We start from the raw sequence: 20,491 nt of genomic DNA, 5'->3' as shown, positions 1-20,491 counted from the left end.
ACTATTAAAAGTAATAATCTGCCAAATATACTTAGTAAAGTAATCGTTTTAGCCCAGAAAAATGTCTACCAGTTTTTTAAGCCCTAATGAAGCCCTTTATTCTTTTACTTAAACTAAGAAAATGGCTTACCGGTTCCCATAGGGAAAATGACAACTTCCAGCATTACCGAGTCTTGTTAGAAATGTGTCATACCTCAAGCAGCAAAAGTCTGCTCACTGTTTCCCCCAACTGAAGTTAATTCCTCTCAACAGTCCTGTGTGGAAACAGCCATCGATTTTAGTAACGGTTGCTAAAATCATTTTCCTCTTACAAACAGAAATCTTCATCTCTTTCCTGTTTCAGAGTAAATAGTACATACCAGCACTATTTTAAAATAACAAACTCTTGATTGAAGAATAAAAACTACATTTAAACACCAAAAAACTCTAAGCCATCTCCGTGGAGATGTTGCCTGTACAACGGCAAAGAGAATGACTGGGGAAGGCGGAGCCTAGGAGGGATCATGTGACCAGCTTTGCTGGGCTCTTTGCCATTTCCTGTTGGGGAAGAGAATATCCCACAAGTAAGGATGACGCCGTGGACCGGACACACCTATGTTGGAGAAATATAGTTTAAAACCTTTGAAGAAGGAATAAAAGAAAATTCTCAGCCTATTCCATTCCCTAGTATGAGGAACTGGAAAAAAAAACTCTGAAAACACAGAAGAATAAATAAGTAGAAATAGTGTTAGCTAGTCTTGAAAAAGAACTAGTTACCTTAATATCCAAAATAATCAACACCTTTTCAACAAAGAACAAATGTACTTTAATAAAAAAATAAAATAAAAAAGTAGATTTGTTAGTGTCAATATCTGATGAAGAAAATTCTGAATGAGAAAAAACATCATCAGAGAAGGATAAATCAGTATGTTGTTGGTCATTTGAAACTTCAATAATTAAAAAAGAAGTTTAAAAAAGACCTAAAAATTTTATTAGAAGGCACGATGTCAGACAAAGCCTTTAAAATAGAATCAGAAAAATATTCTTATAAATCTTCTAAGTATTTCTTGTACATAAGATGTAAAAAGAATAGCAATATATAAAGCATAAATACTAATGGATTCTGCATGTAAAAGTTTATCATGATAACTTATTACAAACCATAGCTAAAGATAAACATTCATAACATTTAAAATAAATGAACTTAGCTTTGGTAGGACTGAACTCAGTCAACAGGAATCCCTTAGATTGTTTTGAAACAGGAACAGTGAAATCTTGCAATATGTAATAGAAAAAAAACAATATTTAAAGCAAAATTATCAAATTCCATAAATGACAGTTTCAGGAATGGGAAAAGAATGCAAAATAATAAGCTTCTAGAAACTAGAAGCAATAAAAAAGTGAGGTTTAAATAATGTGAGGAAAAAAAGTGGAACAAAAAATACGCCCACATTTTTTGGTGCCAAATATGACGCCCACATTATTGGCGCTAAATACAACGCCCATATATTTGGCGCCAAGTATGACGCCACATCCTCTGACGCCAGAACCGACGCCCACATTTTTTGTCGCTAAAAAATGTCTGAAAACACATGCGTCAAAAATGACGTTAAACAGAATACAACTTCCGGCGTCAACTATGGCGCCGGAAAACATAATTTATGTAAGAACTTACCTGATAAATTCATTTCTTTCATATTAACAAGAGTCCATGAGCTAGTGACGTATGGGATATACATTCCTACCAGGAGGGGCAAAGTTTCCCAAACCTTAAAATGCCTATAAATACACCCCTCACCACACCCACAAATCAGTTTAACGAATAGCCAAGAAGTGGGGTGATAAGAAAAAAAGTGCGAAGCATATAAAATAAGGAATTGGAATAATTGTGCTTTATACAAAAAAATCATAACCACCACAAAAAAGGGTGGGCCTCATGGACTCTTGTTAATATGAAAGAAATGAATTTATCAGGTAAGTTCTTACATAAATTATGTTTTCTTTCATGTAATTAACAAGAGTCCATGAGCTAGTGACGTATGGGATAATGACTACCCAAGATGTGGATCTTTCCACACAAGAGTCACTAGAGAGGGAGGGATAAAATAAAGACAGCCAATTCCTGCTGAAAATAATCCACACCCAAAATAAAGTTTAACAAAAAACATAAGCAGAAGATTCAAACTGAAACCGCTGCCTGAAGAACTTTTCTACCAAAAACTGCTTCAGAAGAAGAAAATACATCAAAATGGTAGAATTTAGTAAAAGTATGCAAAGAGGACCAAGTTGCTGCTTTGCAGATCTGGTCAACCGAAGCTTCATTCCTAAATGCCCAGGAAGTAGATACTGACCTAGTAGAATGAGCTGTAATTCTCTGAGGCGGAATTTTACCCGACTCAACATAGGCAAGATGAATTAAAGATTTCAACCAAGATGCCAAAGAAATGGCAGAAGCTTTCTGGCCTTTCCTAGAACCGGAAAAGATAACAAATAGACTAGAAGTCTTACGGAAAGATTTCGTAGCTTCAACATAATATTTCAAAGCTCTAACAACATCCAAAGAATGCAATGATTTCTCCTTAGAATTCTTAGGATTAGGACATAATGAAGGAACCACAATTTCTCTACTAATGTTGTTGGAATTCACAACTTTAGGTAAAAATTCAAACGAAGTTCGCAACACCGCCTTATCCTGATGAAAAATCAGAAAAGGAGACTCACACGAAAGAGCAGATAATTCAGAAACTCTTCTAGCAGAAGAGATGGCCAAAAGGAACAAAACTTTCCAAGAAAGTAATTTAATGTCCAATGAATGCATAGGTTCAAACGGAGGAGCTTGAAGAGCTCCCAGAACCAAATTCAAACTCCAAGGAGGAGAAATTGACTTAATGACAGGTTTTATACGAACCAAAGCTTGTACAAAACAATGAATATCAGGAAGAATAGCAATCTTTCTGTGAAAAAGAACAGAAAGAGCGGAGATTTGTCCTTTCAAAGAACTCGCGGACAAACCCTTATCTAAACCATCCTGAAGAAACTGTAAAATTCTCGGTATTCTAAAAGAATGCCAAGAAAAATGATGAGAAAGACACCAAAAAATATAAGTCTTCCAGACTCTATAATATATCTCTCGAGATACAGATTTACGAGCCTGTAACATAGTATTAATCACGGAGTCAGAGAAACCTCTATGACCAAGAATCAAGCGTTCAATTTCCATACCTTTAAATTTAAGGATTTCAGATCCGGATGGAAAAAAGGACCTTGTGACAGAAGGTCTGGTCTTAACGGAAGAGTCCATGGTTGGCAAGATGCCATCCGGACAAGATCCGCATACCAAAACCTGTGAGGCCATGCCGGAGCTATTAGCAGAACAAACGAGCATTCCCTCAGAATCTTGGAGATTACTCTTGGAAGAAGAACTAGAGGCGGAAAGATATAGGCAGGATGATACTTCCAAGGAAGTGATAATGCATCCACTGCCTCCGCCTGAGGATCCCGGGATCTGGACAGATACCTGGGAAGTTTCTTGTTTAGATGAGAGGCCATCAGATCTATCTCTGGGAGCCCCCACATTTGAACAATCTGAAGAAATACCTCTGGGTGAAGAGACCATTCGCCCGGATGAAACGTTTGGCGACTGAGATAATCCGCTTCCCAATTGTCTACACCTGGGATATGAACCGCAGAGATTAGACAGGAGCTGGATTCCGCCCAAACCAAAATTCGAGATACTTCTTTCATAGCCAGAGGACTGTGAGTCCCTCCTTGATGATTGATGTATGCCACAGTTGTGACATTGTCTGTCTGAAAACAAATGAACGATTCTCTCTTCAGAAGAGGCCAAAACTGAAGAGCTCTGAAAACTGCACGGAGTTCCAAGATATTGATCGGTAATCTCACCTCCTGAGATTCCCAAACTCCTTGTGCCGTCAGAGATCCCCACACAGCTCCCCAACCTGTGAGACTTGCATCTGTTGAAATTACAGTCCAGGTCGGAAGAACAAAAGAAGCCCCCTGAATTAAACGAAGGTGATCTGTCCACCACGTTAGAGAGTGCCGAACAATCGGTTTTAAAGATATTAATTGATTTATCTTCGTGTAATCCCTGCACCATTGATTCAGCATACAGAGCTGAAGAGGTCGCATGTGAAAACGAGCAAAGGGGATCGCGTCCGATGCAGCAGTCATAAGACCTAGAATTTCCATGCATAAGGCTACCGAAGGGAATGATTGAGACTGAAGGTTTCGACAGGCTGTAATCAGTTTTAGACGTCTCTTGTCTGTTAAAGACAGAGTCATGGACACTGAATCTATCTGGAAACCCAGAAAGGTTACCCTTGTTTGAGGAATCAAAGAACTTTTTGGTAAATTGATCCTCCAACCATGATCTTGAAGAAACAACACAAGTCGATTCGTATGAGACTCTGCTAAATGTAAAGACTGAGCAAGTACCAAGATATCGTCCAAATAAGGAAATACCACAATACCCTGTTCTCTGATTACAGACAGAAGGGCACCGAGAATCTTTGTGAAAATTCTTGGAGCTGTAGCAAGGCCAAACGGTAGAGCCACAAATTGGTAATGCTTGTCTAGAAAAGAGAATCTCAGGAACTGATAATGATCTGGATGAATCGGAATATGCAGATATGCATCCTGTAAATCTATTGTGGACATATAATTCCCTTGCTGAACAAAAGGCAATATAGTCCTTACAGTTACCATCTTGAACGTTGGTATTCTTACATAACGATTCAATAATTTGAGATCCAGAACTGGTCTGAAGGAATTCTCCTTCTTTGGTACAATGAAGAGATTTGAATAAAACCCCATCCCCTGTTCCGGAACTGGAACTGGCATAATTACTCCAGCCAACTCTAGATCTGAAACACAATTCAGAAATGCTTGAGCTTTCACTGGATTTACTGGGACATGGGAAAGAAAAAATCTCTTTGCAGGAGGTCTTATCTTGAAACCAATTCTGTACCCTTCTGAAACAATGTTCTGAATCCAAAGATTGTGAACAGAATTGATCCAAATTTCTTTGAAAAAACGTAACCTGCCCCCTACCAGCTGAACTGGAATGAGGGCCGTACCTTCATGTGAACTTAGAAGCAGGCTTTGCCTTTCTAGCAGGCTTGGATTTATTCCAGACTGGAGATGGTTTCCAAACTGAAACTGCTCCTGAGGACGAAGGATCAGGCTTTTGTTCTTTGTTGAAACGAAAGGAACGAAAACGATTGTTAGCCCTGTTTTTACCTTTAGACTTTTTATCCTGTGGTAAAAAAGTTCCTTTCCCACCAGTAACAGTTGAAATAATAGAATCCAACTGAGAACCAAATAATTTGTTTCCCTGGAAAGAAATGGAAAGTAGAGTTGATTTAGAAGCCATATCAGCATTCCAGGTCTTAAGCCATAAAGCTCTTCTGGCTAAGATAGCCAGAGACATAAATCTAACATCAACTCTAATAATATCAAAAATGGCATCACAGATGAAATTATTAGCATGCTGGAGAAGAATAATAATATCATGAGAATCACGATTTGTTACTTGTTGCGCTAGAGTTTCCAACCAAAAAGTTGAAGCTGCAGCAACATCAGCCAATGATATAGCAGGTCTAAGAAGATTACCTGAACATAGATAAGCTTTTCTTAGAAAAGATTCAATTTTTCTATCTAAAGGATCCTTAAACGAGGTACCATCTGACGTAGGAATGGTAGTACGTTTAGCAAGGGTAGAAATAGCCCCATCAACTTTAGGGATTTTGTCCCAAAATTCTAACCTGTCAGGCGGAACAGGATATAATTGCTTAAAACGTTTAGAAGGAGTAAATGAATTACCCAATTTATCCCATTCCTTAGCAATTACTGCAGAAATAGCATTAGGAACAGGAAAGACTTCTGGAATAACCGCAGGAGCTTTAAAAACCTTATCCAAACGTATAGAATTAGTATCAAGAGGACTAGAATCCTCTATTTCTAAAGCAATTAGTACTTCTTTAAGTAAAGAGCGAATAAATTCCATCTTAAATAAATATGAAGATTTATCAGCATCAATCTCTGAGATAGAATCCTCTGAACCAGAAGAGTCCAAAGAATCAGAATGATGGTGTTCATTTAAAAATTCATCTGTAGAGAGAGAAGATTTAAAAAGACTTTTTACGTTTACTAGAAGGAGAAATAACAGACAAAGCCTTCTTTATGGATTCAGAAACAAAATCTCTTATGTTATCAGGAACATTCTGCACCTTAGATGTTGAGGGAACTGCAACAGGCAATGGTACATCACTAAAGGAAATATTATCTGCTTTAACAAGTTTGTCATGACAATTATTACAAACAACAGCTGGAGGAATAGCTACCAAAAGTTTACAGCAGATACACTTAGCTTTGGTAGATCCAGCAGGCAGTGGTTTTCCTGTAGTATCTTCTGGCTCAGATGCAACGTGAGACATCTTGCAATATGTAAGAGAAAAAACAACATATAAAGCAAAATAGATCAAATTCCTTATAAGACAGTTTCAGGAATGGGAAAAAAATGCCAAACATCAAGCTTCTAGCAACCAGAAGCAAATGAAAAATGAGACTGAAATAATGTGGAGACAAAAGCGACGCCCATATTTTTTGGCGCCAAATAAGACGCCCACATTATTTGGCGCCTAAATGCTTTTGGCGCCAAAAATGACGCCACATCCGGAACGCCGACATCTTTGGCGCAAAATAACGTCAAAAATGACGCAACTTCCGGCGACACGTATGACGCCAGAAACGGAAAAGAATTTTTGCGCCAAAAAAGTCCGCGCCAAGAATGACGCAATAAAATGAAGCATTTTCAGCCCCCGCGAGCCTAACAGCCCACAGGGAAAAAAGTCAAATTTTTGAGGTAAGAAAAAATATGATAATTTAAAGCATAATCCCAAATATGAAACTGACTGTCTGGAAATAAGGAAAGTTGAACATTCTGAGTCAAGGCAAATAAATGTTTGAATACATATATTTAGAACTTTATAAATAAAGTGCCCAACCATAGCTTAGAGTGTCACAGAAAATAAGACTTACTTACCCCAGGACACTCAACTACATGTTTGTAGAAAGCCAAACCAGTACTGAAACGAGAATCAGTAGAGGAAATGGTAAATATAAGAGTATATCGTCGATCTGAAAAGGGAGGTAAGAGATGAATCTCTACGACCGATAACAGAGAACCTTATGAAATAGACCCCGTAGAAGGAGATCACTGCATTCAATAGGCAATACTCTCTTCACATCCCTCTGACATTCACTGCACGCTGAGAGGAAAACCGGGCTCCAACTTGCTGCGGAGCGCATATCAACGTAGAATCTAGCACAAACTTACTTCACCACCTCCCTTGGAGGCAAAGTTTGTAAAACTGATTTGTGGGTGTGGTGAGGGGTGTATTTATAGGCATTTTAAGGTTTGGGAAACTTTGCCCCTCCTGGTAGGAATGTATATCCCATACGTCACTAGCTCATGGACTCTTGTTAATTACATGAAAGAAATTACGAAATTTTTGCGCCAAAAAAATCTGCGCCAAGAATGACGCAATAAAAAGAAACATTTCCTGCCCCCGCGAGCCTAACAGCACACAGGGAAAAATGATCAATTGAAAATTTTCAAGGTAAAGAAAAATAAATTGAATTAAAATACATTATCCCAAATAATGAAACTGACAGTCTGGATTTTAAAGGAATACTGATTATCCTGAATCATGGCAAATATAAGTTTAAAGACATATATTTAGAACTTTACATAGAAAGTGCCCAACTTTACATAGAGAGTGTCATAATAAAATAAGACTTACTTACCCTAAGACACTCATCTACATATAGTAGACAGCCAAACCAGTACTGAAATGAGAATCAGTAGAGGTAATGGTATATAAGAGTATATCGTCGATCTGAAAAGGGAGGTAAGAGATGAATCTCTACGACCGATAACAGAGAACCTATGAAATAGATCCCGTAGAAGGAGACCATTGAATTCAAATAGGCAATACTCTCTTCACATCCCTCTGACATTCACTGCACTCTGAGAGGAAAACCGGGCACCAGCCTGCTGCGAAGCGCATATCAACGTAGAATCTAGCACAAACTTACTTCACCACCTCCATGGGATGCAAAGTTTGTCAAACTGAATTGTGGGTGTGGTGAGGGGTGTATTTATAGGCATTTGAGGTTTGGGAAACTTTGCCCCTCCTGGTAGGAATGTATATCCCATACGTCACTAGCTCATGGACTCTTGCTAATTACATGAAAGAAATGATGATTACTTGCACGCATTTGCCTTTTAAGCAACAATCCTTTCAGCGCTCGAAGAGCTGTAGTTAAGTTTCCCGCAACATAAAAGTTTCATGAAACACTTCAAAAATACATTTCAAAGTACAGTTACACTCATTTTAACACGTTCTAATACAAATTATTTTAAACATATTGCACACAAAAGTTATAAGGGATCAAAGATACAACATCTTGGATGTTGGAAAAAAAAAAAAAAGGCATACATACACATACATAGAGAAACAGATTTATATGTATAGAGATATGCTTAACTATGGAGCTAATAAAAAGATTTAACATTGCAATCTTAAGCACATAAAACAATATCTCAGATGGATTTTCAAAGAAATATTTGCATATAGATCGCGATATCTAATCATTATATATACATACACACAGTATATATTTATATTTATTTAAAAAGAGTGGTTACAGGCGCAGGACAAGACCACCTGCTTGTCTAAAATTGAAGGACAGTTAATACATATACATAAAAATTCACTTTAAAAATCACGTAAAATGTATCTACAAGTTATATATTTCTCACTGGTAGGGATCACAGAAATCATTTGAGAGACGCAGAGGGAAGGGGAACTCAAGAACTGGGAGACAGAAGTGATTTATACCATGAGACGTTTAAAGGGCAGATCAACTTTCAACTGAAGAACCTAATACTTAATCTGTGCGGCACTTACAAAAAAACTACCTCAATCAAATGAGGTAAGTATGAAGTTCTTCTGTCACCATTGGTTGTTTGGGCACACCAACTTACCTAATTTTTGGATTCTAGTTTTTCACTTGGGAACTTTTGACACGTGTTTTGTGATACATATTGCACCTTTGGGACACTTGATTTCTGGAATATTTTTTACTTAATGACATTTGTAATTCAATATATCCAAATTATTGGAAACCCTATAACAGAAGGTTTAACTTATATTGGCAAAATGTAATATCATACGGACATTTCTGTGATCCCTACCAGTGAGAAATATATAACTTGTAGATACATTTTACTTGATTTTTAAAATGAAATTTTATGTATATGTATTAACTGTCCTTCAATTTTAGACAAGCAGGTGGTCTTGTCCTGCGCCTGTAACCACTCTTTTTAACTATTTTTTCTATTCATTGACAGATTTCCTCTAGTGGTGGGGACCTCTATTGGTAATCTGTTCGGCTAACTGGCAGCATAACGTGACTCTCCTGAGTCTATAATTGAGTTGTAGGGACATTTAGATACCAACAAGCGCTGTAATTGTTATATATATATATCATATATATATATATATATATATATATATATCATACGATGTTCTCTGTTTGGTGAGCGCGGCTGGATGCTGATATGAGATGTTATTTGTCTTGAGGAAGGCTTCTGTGAAAGCCGAAACGTCGACTATGAACAAGTGTTGTTATTAAGACTACATTTTGCGGTTACGCAATTATCACAAATCCTGAGTGTCTTTCATTCTAAAAATCAGTTTTGTATGTTCTTCTGAGGATTGCACCCAGGTACTTAAGTATCTACCAAGGTTCAAGTGCTGGAACACCTGCTGTTTCATATATACAGGTATACCCCGCTCATACAGCGGGTTAGGGACCGGAGCCCCGCTATAAAGTGAAAACCGCCTTAAAGTGAAACAAGGCAGTTTTAGCTTTCTTTTCAGTGTTTAAAATCCTGAAAACATGTTTGAACTAACATATATTAGGGGTGCAATAGTGCTACGTTTAGTTTAACACTAGCACAGCAAGTATTCAATTAATATTCAATAAATACTGTACCTGTAAAATTGTGACAGTTACTGTAGTAAAATTTGCCAGACTATAGCACTGAGACACAGATTGCACTGCAATGCTATAAACAGAGTGAACTAAGCATAACAAAATGGTGCCAGTCACTTTTCTAGCAATCTCACAATGAGTACAGCACTGTTTCAAAATCCTTGGAGGTTGAACTTCAGCTCCACAAAGCGCTGTATTAGCGAATCGCTGTAAAGTGAAGAAGTGAAGCGCTGTAAAGTGAGATATACCTGTATGTATATGTATATATATATATATATATATATATATATATATACACACATATATATATATATATATATATATATATATATATATATATATATATATATATATATATATATATATATATATATACACACACATATATATATATATACACATATATATATATATATATATATATATATATATATATATATATACACACACATATATATATATATATACATATATACATATATACACACACACGCACATATATACATATCTCCCACACACACATATATACATACATACATATCTCACAATAAATAGCTATATCTGTCCAAAAATCATCACTTATATAGAGAAATATTTATTTAGAAATAAATAGAACATACTCCATTAAGAAAACATTCTCGCAATATTAAATAGCTGCATTTTCATGTACACTTTGAGGAGAATATGCCATGGGTTTTGTGTAACAGATTAGGGTTTTATTTTTAGATTTGTCTTCTCCATTCACTGCTATGGGGGAATACGTGAAGATGCATGCAATTTGGCTTTTTGGATTACGCAGGTTAATGCGCGCACAAAATAAGTTGTTCTGTAATACCTGCGCAACCCCAAATTCAAGAAAAAACAAAAACGCGCGCTGTATTTTCGCAACTGTGAAAAACAGATTTGCTGCGCGACCTGTAAAGGGGTTAAACCCATAGACAAATTCGTCCTGTGCTTCCCCAAATTTTGGATTTGTACACATGCCTGCACACGATTGACTCACTGGCTTTATACTCACTGATGGTGTGGTGTTGAGGCACAGTCCTCCTTTACTTCTTAGATTGGGGGTGGAAACGATCTGCCTGTGCTTAGTGAGTAATAAACTCTACCTTGTTCACCATAACATTCTGTCTGTGTGTGATATACTGAAGGGACATTTACAGCAACCCACCAGTATCTCAGGGTGATACAGAATTAGCACACATACAATTACCCCTGGGATGGTGACCCAGGAGCACATCACGTGTTTAACCTTTATGCTGGGGTTGAGAAAAGATTTTATTAAAAAATAAAATGTTCTAACAAAAGAGAGCATTTTATTTTTATAGTAGAATGTTTTTTTTTTTTTTTTTTTTTTTTTTAATAACCGCTCAAGAAGAATGGTGATTAATAATGAAGCAAAAGATCAGATTAACTAAAGTCTTGATCAACTAACCTGTTTTCACTGTTGTCTGAGAGGTTGGGATCTGTACAGTAAATCGCTGACCAGCAAGAGATACAGGAGTGCCGACTTTTGAAACAGATACAGTCTGTGCAGAAGGAGTTCCTAGAAGTAATACATGCAAACTATTAAACACACATGCTGAGGTTTACTATGTATACTAATAAAATAACTGTGTTTCAAGAGATATTGTTTTACTATATGGGGAAATAAACTTAAGGTATTATCTGAAACCACAGCTACCTGGTAGCACTTGTTGATTGGTGGATAAAAGCAGCCACCAATCAGCAAGCGCTATCCAGGGTTCTGAACAAAAGATGGGCTGGCTTGTAAGCTTTACATTCCTGCTTTTTTAAATAAAGATACCAAAAGTACGAAGAAAAAATAATAATAGTAGTAAATTAGGCCTAGATTTAGAGTTTGGCGGTAGCAGTCAAAACCAGCGTTAGAGGCTCCTAACGCTGGTTTTTACCGCCCGCTGGTATTTGGAGTCAGTCAGGAAAGGGTCTAACGCTCACTTTGCAGCCGCGACTTTTCCATACCGCAGATCGCCCTACGCCATTTGCGTATCCTATCTTTTCAATGGGATCTTTCTAACGCCGGTATTTAGAGTCTTTGCTGAAGTGAGCGTTCTATTCGCTGAAGTGAGCGTTCTATTGGCTGTTCCGATCAGCCAATAGAATGCGATCTCAATCTGATTGGCTGATTGGATCAGCCAATCGGATTGAACTTGAATCTGATTGGCTGATTCCATCAGCCAATCAGAATTTTCCTACCTTAATTCCGATTGGCTGATAGAATCCTATCAGCCAATCGGAATTCGAGGGACGCCATCTTGGATGACGTCCCTTAAAGGAACCGTCATTCGTCGGGAAGTCGTCGGTGAAGATGGATGGATCCGCACTGGAGGTCTTGAAGATCAGCCGGTCGTCATCGGATTGAAGAACATAGAAGATGCGGCTTGGATGAAGATGTTTGCCGGTCCGGATGTCCTCTTCTGCCCGCTTGGATCAAGACTTCAGCCGGAGGATGGACGTCACTCTTCAGCCCCCGCTTGGGCTTGGATCAAGACTTCGGTGGACGGATCGGTGAACCCGGCGAGGTGAAGACAAGGTAGGGAGATCTTCAGGGGCTTAGTGTTAGGTTTATTTAAGGGGGGTTTGGGTTAGATTAGGGGTATGTGGGTGGTGGGTTGTAATGTTGGGGGGGGGGGGTATTGTATGTTTTTTTTACAGGCAAAAGAGCTGAATTCTTTGGGGCATGCCCCGCAAAGGGCCCTTTTAAGGGCTGGTAAGGTAAAAGAGCTTTTCTATTTTAATTTTAGAATAGGGTAGGGCATTTTTTTATTTTGGGGTCTTTGTTATTTTATTAGGGGGCTTAGAGTAGGTGTAATTAGTTTAAAATTGTTGTAATATTTTTCTAATGTTTGTAAATATTTTTTATTTTTTGTACTTTAGTTAGTTTATTTAATTGTATTTAATTGTAGGTATTTTATTTAATTAATTTATTGATAGTGTAGTGTTAGGTTTAATTGTAACTTAGGTTAGGATTTATTTTACAGGTAATTTTGTAATTATTTTAACTAGGTAGCTATTAAATAGTTCTTAACTATTTAATAGCTATTGTACCTGGTTAAAATAATTACAAAGTTACCTGTAAAATAAATATTAATCCTAAAATAGCTACAATATAATTATAATTTATATTGTAGCTATATTAGGGTTTATTTTACAGGTAAGTATTTAGCTTTAAATAAGATTAATTTATTTAATAAGAGTTAATTTATTTTGTTAGATTTAAATTATATTTAATTTAGGGGGGTGTCAGTGTTAGACTTAGTTTTAAGGTTTAATACATTTATTATAGTAGCGGTGAGATCCGGTCAGCAGATTAGGGGTTAATTATTGTAGGTAGGTGGAGGCGACGTTGGGGGCGGCAGATTAGGGGTTAATAAATATAATAATGGGGTCGGCGGTGTTAGGGGCAGCAGATTAGGGGTACATAGGGATAACGTAGGTTGCGGCGTTGTACGGAGCGGCAGATTAGGGGTTAATAATAATATGCAGGTGTCAGCGATAGCGGGGGCGGCAGATTAGGGGTTAATAAGTGTAAGGTTAGGGGTGTTTAGACTCAGGGTTCATGTTAGGGTGTTAGGTGCAGACTTAGGAAGTGTTTCCCCATAGGAAACAATGGGGCTGCGTTAGAAGCTGAACGCTGCTTTTTTGCAGGTGTTAGGTTTTTTTTCAGCTCAAACTGCCCCATTGTTTTCTATGGGGGAATCGTGCACGAGCACGTTTTTGAAGCTGGCCGCCCCCGCTGGTATTTAGAGTTGCAGTGGCGGTAAATATGCTCTACGCTCCCTTTTTTGAAGCCTAACGCAGCCCTTCTGTGAACTCTAAATACCAGCAATATTTAAAAGGTGCGGTGAAAAAAAAGCACGCGTAGCTAACGCACCCCTTTGGCCGCAGAACTCTAAATCTAGCCGTTAGAAAGTTGCTTTAAATACATATTAACACAATATACTTCTGGAAAGCCTCCTAACATTGCATACATGTAACTTTCAGGAGACATGCACCCAAACATTGAATCACTTGAAAGTAATGCAGCATGTAAAAAGTGGAAAATATCACTTGAATATATATTACATACATACATACATATATATACATATACACACACATACAAAAAAGCAAATAGAAAGAACAAGTACCATAATAAGTATTGTCAAAGAAGGACCAAGGCTGCACTCAGGTAAAAACTGCGCTTTATTTAAAAAAAGGAGCTTATAGGGAGCAAGATGGAATTCCAACCCCCACCTACAAGTTCACAAAACAAACACACTAATAAATATTGAACATATAAAATACCAGCATAAGACTGTGTGGATACGCTAGAGTCTCAAATGCAAAATACCAACACCTTAGGAAATACAATATTAGAGCTCAATATAAATACAGCCGGACGGCTAATTGTATAACAATCTTATTGAAGTCCTAGGTAGATAAAATGGTAGAAAATGGGGCAGTTTTCAATTTTGCAAGTGAAGACATCGACCTACCTACGCGAAGTGACCGCACAAAGAAAGAGGTACTGAGAGTTCTACCCTATTTGGTGGATGAAGTGGCTTGTAGGTCAGTTACGGTAAGAATAAGTCTTGCACCCCCCATTATGCTCTCATTGTTGGATGTTTATCAGATTTGTTTAGTGTCTCTACTTACCATCAGATGATATGGGAATTTGCTGGAGCCTTAGTTTTGTACAAGTGATTAAGAACTGACACATACATTTCTTGCCTCGTTTGCCATCTATTGGAGAACTGTGATCGTGTACCAGTGCGTGTTAAATGACACCTGAGTGCCTGGTTTTTGATGGATTACGGACTCCAAGTATTCAACATTATTTTTGGGGCCCCATTTTCTACAATTTTATCTACCTAGGACTTAAATAAGATTGTTATACAATAAGCCGGCCGGCTATATTATATTGAGCTCTAATATTGTATTTCCTATGGTGTTGGTATTTTGCATTTAAGACTCGAGCGTATCCACACAGTCTTATGCTGGTATTTTATATGTTCAATATTTATTAGTGTGTTTGTTTTGTGAACTTGTAGGTGGGGGTTGGAATTCCATCTTGCTCCCTATAAGCTCCTTTTTTGTAATAAAGCGCAGCCTTGGTCCTTCTTTGACAATACTTATTATGGTACTTTTTATTTACTTTTTTGTATTTATTTTAGGACTGCTAGCACCTTAAATAGCGCATTATATGTTTTCAGGTGCACCTCTACTTTTATTCCCTTTTTTGTAGATACAAAAGGTTGGAGATTAAAAAACTTTTAGAACCAAATTCAAATTCTATGGAGGAGAAATGGGCTTAATAACTTGTCGGATTGTAGCCAAAGCCTGAACAAAGGCTTGAATATCTGGAATATCAGCATGCTTCCTGTGCAATAACACTGAAAGAGCAGAAATGTGGCCCTTTAGAGTTCTGGCCGATAAAATCTTGTCGAAACCGTCCTAAGAATTATGTAAATTCAAGGAATCCTAACAGAATGCAAATTATAGCCCTGATCTAAACACCAAGAAAGATAGACCTCCCATAAATTATGGTAAATCTTTCTAGTAAATGGTTGGCAAGCCTGAACCAAGGTATCCACTACCGAGTCAGAAAAACAGAATTTATGCTTACCTGCTAAATTTATTTCTCTTGTGGTGTATCCAGTCCACGGATCATCCATTACTTGTGGGATATTCTCCTTCCCAACAGGAAGTTGCAAGAGGATCACCCACAGCAGAGCTGCTATATAGCTCCTCCCCTAACTGCCATATCCAGTCATTCGACCGAAACTAGCCGAGAAAGGAGAAACCATAGGGTGCAGTGGTGACTGTAGTTTAAAATTTAGACCCGCCTTAAAAGGACAGGGCGGGCCGTGGACTGGATACACCACAAGAGAAATAAATTTATCAGGTAAGCATAAATTATGTTTTCTCTTGTTAGGTGTATCCAGTCCACGGATCATCCATTACTTGTGGGATACCAATACCAAAGTACACGGATGAAGGGAGGGACAAGGCAGGTACTTAAACGGAAGGGACCCCTGCCTGTAGAACCTTTCTCCCAAAAATAGCCTCCGAAGAAGCAAAAGTATCAAATTTGTAAAATTTTGAAAAGGTATGAAGCGAAGACCAAGTCGCCGCTTTGCAAATCTGTTCAACAGAAGCCTCATTTTTAAAGGCCCAGGTGGAAGCCACAGCTCTAGTAGAATGAGCTGTAATCCTTTCAGGGGGCTGCTGTCCAGCAGTCTCATAGGCTAAGCGTATTACGCTCCGAAGCCAAAAAGAAAGAGAGGTTGACGAAGCCTTTTGACCTCTCCTCTGTCCAGAGTAAACAACAAACAGGGAAGATGTTTGACGAAAATCTTTAGTCGCTTGTAAGTAAAACTTTAAAGCACGGACTACGTCCAAATTATGTAAAAGACGTTCCTTCTTTGAAGAAGGATTAGGACACAATGATGGAACAACAATCTCTTGATTGATATTCTTGTTGGAAACTACCTTAGGTAAAAACCCAGGTTTTGTATGCGTGATAAGGAGAATCACATTGTAAAGCTGATAACTCAGAGACTCTACGAGCCGAGGAAATAGCCTTCAAAAACAGAACTTTCCAAGATAAAAGTTTGATATCAATGGCATGAAGGGGTTAAACGGAACTCCTTGAAGAACCTTAAGAACCAAGTTTAAGCTCCATGGAGGAGCAACAGGTTTAAACACAGGCTTAATTCTAACCAAAGCCTGACAAAATGCCTGGACGTCTGGAACCTCTGCCAGACGCTTGTGCAAAAGGATAGACAGAGCAGAAATCTGTCCCTTTAAAGAACTAGCTGATAATCCTTTATCCAAACCCTCTTGGAGAAAGGACAATATCCTAGGAATCCTAACCTTACTCCATGAGTAATTCTTGGATTCACACCAATGAAGATATTTGCGCCATATCTTACGGTAGATTTTCCTGGTTACAGGCTTTCGTGCCTGTATTAAGGTATCAATGACTGACTCGGAGAAGCCACGCCTTGATAAAATAAAGCATTCAATCTCCAGGCAGTCAGTCTCAGAGAAATTAGATTTGGATGATTGAAAGGACCTTGTAGTAGAAGGTCGTGTCTCAGAGGCAGAGGCCAAGGTGGAAAGGATGATATGTCCACGCAGGCGCGATCAAGATCACCGATGCTCTCTCCTGTTTGATTTTGGCAATCAGTCGAGGGAGCAGAGGAAACGGTGGAAACACATAAGCCAGGTTGAAGAACCACAGTGCTGCTAGAGCATCTATCAGCGTCGCTTCTGGGTCCCTGGACCTGGACCCGTAACAAGGAAGCTTGGCGTTCTGGCGAGACGCCATGAGATCCAATTCCGGTGTGCCCCAACGATGAACCAATTGCGCAAACACCTCCGGATGGAGTTCCCACTCCCCCGGATGAAAAGTCTGACGACTTAGAAAATCCGCCTCCCAGTTCTCTACACCTGGGATATGGATCGCTGATAGATGGCAAGAGTGATTCTCTGCCCAGCGAATTATCTTGGAGACTTCTAACATCGCTAGGGAGCTCCTGGTTACCCCCTTGATGGTTGATGTAAGCCACAGTCGTGATGTTGTCCGACTGAAATCTGATGAACCTCAGGGTTGCTAACTGAGGCCAAGCTAGAAGAGCATTGAATATTGCTCTTAACTCCAGAATATTTATAGGGAGGAGTTTCTCCTCCTGAGTCCACGATCCCCGAGCCTTCAGGGAATTCCAGACTGCACCCCAACCTAGAAGGCTGGCATCTGTTGTTACAATTGTCCAATCTGGCCTCCGAAAGGTCATACCTTTGGACAGATGGACCCGAGATAGCCACCAGAGAAGAGAATCTCTGGTCTCTTGATCCAGATTTAGCAGAGGTGACAAATCTGTGTAACCCCCATTCCACTGACTGAGCATGCATAATTGCAGCGGTCTGAGATGTAGGCGCGCAAATGGCACTATGTCCATCGCCGCTACCATCAAGCCGATCACTTCCATGCACTGAGCCACCGAAGGGCGCGGAATGTAGTGAAGAACACGGCAGGAATTTAGAAGCTTTGATAACCTGGACTCAGTCAGGTAAATTTTCATTTCTACAGAATCTATCAGAGTTCCTAGGAAGGAAACCCTTGTGAGGGGTGATAGAGAACTCTTTCCCTCGTTCACTTTCCACCCATGCGACCTCAGAAATGCCAACACTATGTCCGTATGAGATTTGGCAATTTGGAAGTTTGAAGCCGGTATCAGGATGACGTCTAGATAAGGGGCCACTGCTATACTCCGTGGTCTTAGGACCGCCAGAAAAGACCCCAGAACCTTTGTAAAAATTCTTGGGGCTGTAGCTAACCCGAAGGGAAGAGCCACAAACTGGTAATGCCTGTCTAGAAAGGCAAACCTTAGGAACCGATGATGATCTTTGTGAATCGGTATGTGAAGGTAAGCATCCTTCAAATCCACTGTGGTCATGTACTGACCCTCCTGGATCATAGGCAGGATTGTCCGAATAGTTTCCATTTTGAACGATGGAACTCTGAGGAATTTGTTTAAGATCTTTAGATCCAAAATTGGTCTGAAGGTTCCCTCTTTTTTGGGAACCACAAACAGATTTGAATAAAATCCCTGTCCTTGTTCCATCTGTGGAACTGGATGGATCACTCCCATTATTAGGAGGTCTTGCACACAGCGTAAGAATGCCTCTTTCTTTATCTGGTTTACAGATAATCTCGAAAGGTGAAATCTCCCTTGTGGGGGGGAAGCTTTGAAGTCCAGAAGATATCCCTGAGATATGATCTCCAACGCCCAGGGATCCTAAACATCTCTTGCCCACGCCTGGGCGAAGAGAGAAAGTCTGCCCCCTACTAGATCCGTTGCCGGATAGGGGGCCGTTCCTTCATGCTGTCTTAGAGGCAGCAGCAGGCTTTCTGCCTGCTTGCCTTTGCTCCAGGCCTGGTTAGATTTCCAGGCCGGCTTGGATTGCGCAAAAATTCACTCTTGTTTTGTAGCAGAGGAAGTTGATGCTGCACCTGCCTTGAAGTTTCGAAAGGCACGAAAATTAGACTGTTTGGCCCTTGATTTGGCCCTGTCCTGAGGAAGGGTATGACCCTTACCTCCAGTAATGTCAGCAATAATTTCCCTCAAACCAGGCCCGAATAGGGTCTGCCCCTTGAAGGGAATGTTAAGTAATTTAGACTTTGAAGTCACGTCAGCTGACCAAGATTTAAGCCATAGCGCCCTACGCGCCTGTATGGCGAATCCAGAATTCTAAGCCGTTAGTTTAGTCAAATGAACAATGGCATCAGAAACAAAAGAATTAGCTAGCTTAAGTGTTCTAAGCTTGTCAAGTATTTCAGTCAATGGAGTAGCTGTCTGAAAGGCCTCTTCCAGAGACTCAAACCAGAACGCCGCAGCAGCAGTGACAGGAGCAATGCATGCAAGGGGCTGCAGGATAAAACCTTGTTGAATAAACATTTTCTTAAGGTAACCTTTTAATTTTTTATCCATTGGATCTGAAAAAGCACAACTGTCCTCGACAGGGATAGTGGTACGCTTTGCTAAAGTAGAAACTGCTCCCTCCACCTTAGGGACCGTCTGCCATAAGTCCCGTGTGGTGGCGTCTATTGGAAACATTTTTCTAAAAATAGGAGGGGGGGGAAACGGCACACCGGGTCTGTCCCACTCCTTAGTAATAATTTCTGTAAACCTTTTAGGTATTGGAAAAAATGTCAGTACACACCGGCACCGCGTAGTATTTATCCAGTCTACACAATTTCTCTGGCACTGCAATTGTGTCACAGTCATTCAGAGCAGCTAAAACCTCTCCAAGCAACACCCGGAGGTTCTCAAGCTTAAATTTAAAAGTAGACATATCTGAATCAGTTTTCCCCGAGTCAGAGACGTCACCCACAGACTGAAGCTCTTCCTCAGCTTCTGCATATTGTGACGCAGTATCAGACATGGGCCTTAAAACATCTGCGCGCTCTGCATTACGTCTAACCCCAGAGCTATCGCGCTTTCCTCTGAATTCAGGCAGTCTGGCTAATACCGCTGACAGGGTATTATCCATGATTGACGCCATGTCCTGCAAAGTAATCGCTATGGGCGTCTTTGATGTACTTGGCGCCATTTTAGCGTGAGTCCCTTGAGCGGGAGTCAAAGGGTCCGACACGTGGGGAGAGTTAGTCGGCATAACTTCCCCCTCGTCAGAATCCTCTGGTGATAATTCTTTTAAAGATAACAGCAGATCTTTATTGTTTAAAAAGTGAAATCATTTAGTACACATTCTCCTATGGGGTTCCACCATGGCTTTTAAACATAATGAACAAGGAGTTTCCTCTATGTCAGACATGTTTATACAGACTAGCAATGAGACTAGCAAGCTTGGAAAACACTTTAAATCAAGTTAACAAGCAATATAAAAAAACGTTACTGTA

At 39.3% G+C, this 20,491-nt stretch overlaps 1 protein-coding gene across 4 annotated transcripts in view; it reads right to left on the bottom strand.

The window, feature by feature from the left end:
* LOC128647410 (transcription initiation factor TFIID subunit 9) overlaps positions 1-20,491 on the bottom strand; it is a 119,148-nt gene that overhangs the window by 54,827 nt on the left and 43,830 nt on the right. For all 4 annotated transcript variants that reach the window (XM_053700202.1, XM_053700198.1, XM_053700205.1 and 1 more), the window contains exon 6: positions 11,498-11,608. In XM_053700202.1, coding sequence (XP_053556177.1) covers positions 11,498-11,608 — 111 coding nt within the window. The remainder of the gene's footprint in view (positions 1-11,497; positions 11,609-20,491) is intronic.

Source organism: Bombina bombina, chromosome 1 (genome assembly GCF_027579735.1).
Source record: "Bombina bombina isolate aBomBom1 chromosome 1, aBomBom1.pri, whole genome shotgun sequence".
In the NCBI taxonomy this organism is placed as follows: Eukaryota; Metazoa; Chordata; class Amphibia; order Anura; family Bombinatoridae; genus Bombina; species Bombina bombina.
Note: the sequence above shows the minus strand (reverse complement) of the source record. Positions and strands in the feature narration are given on the sequence as shown.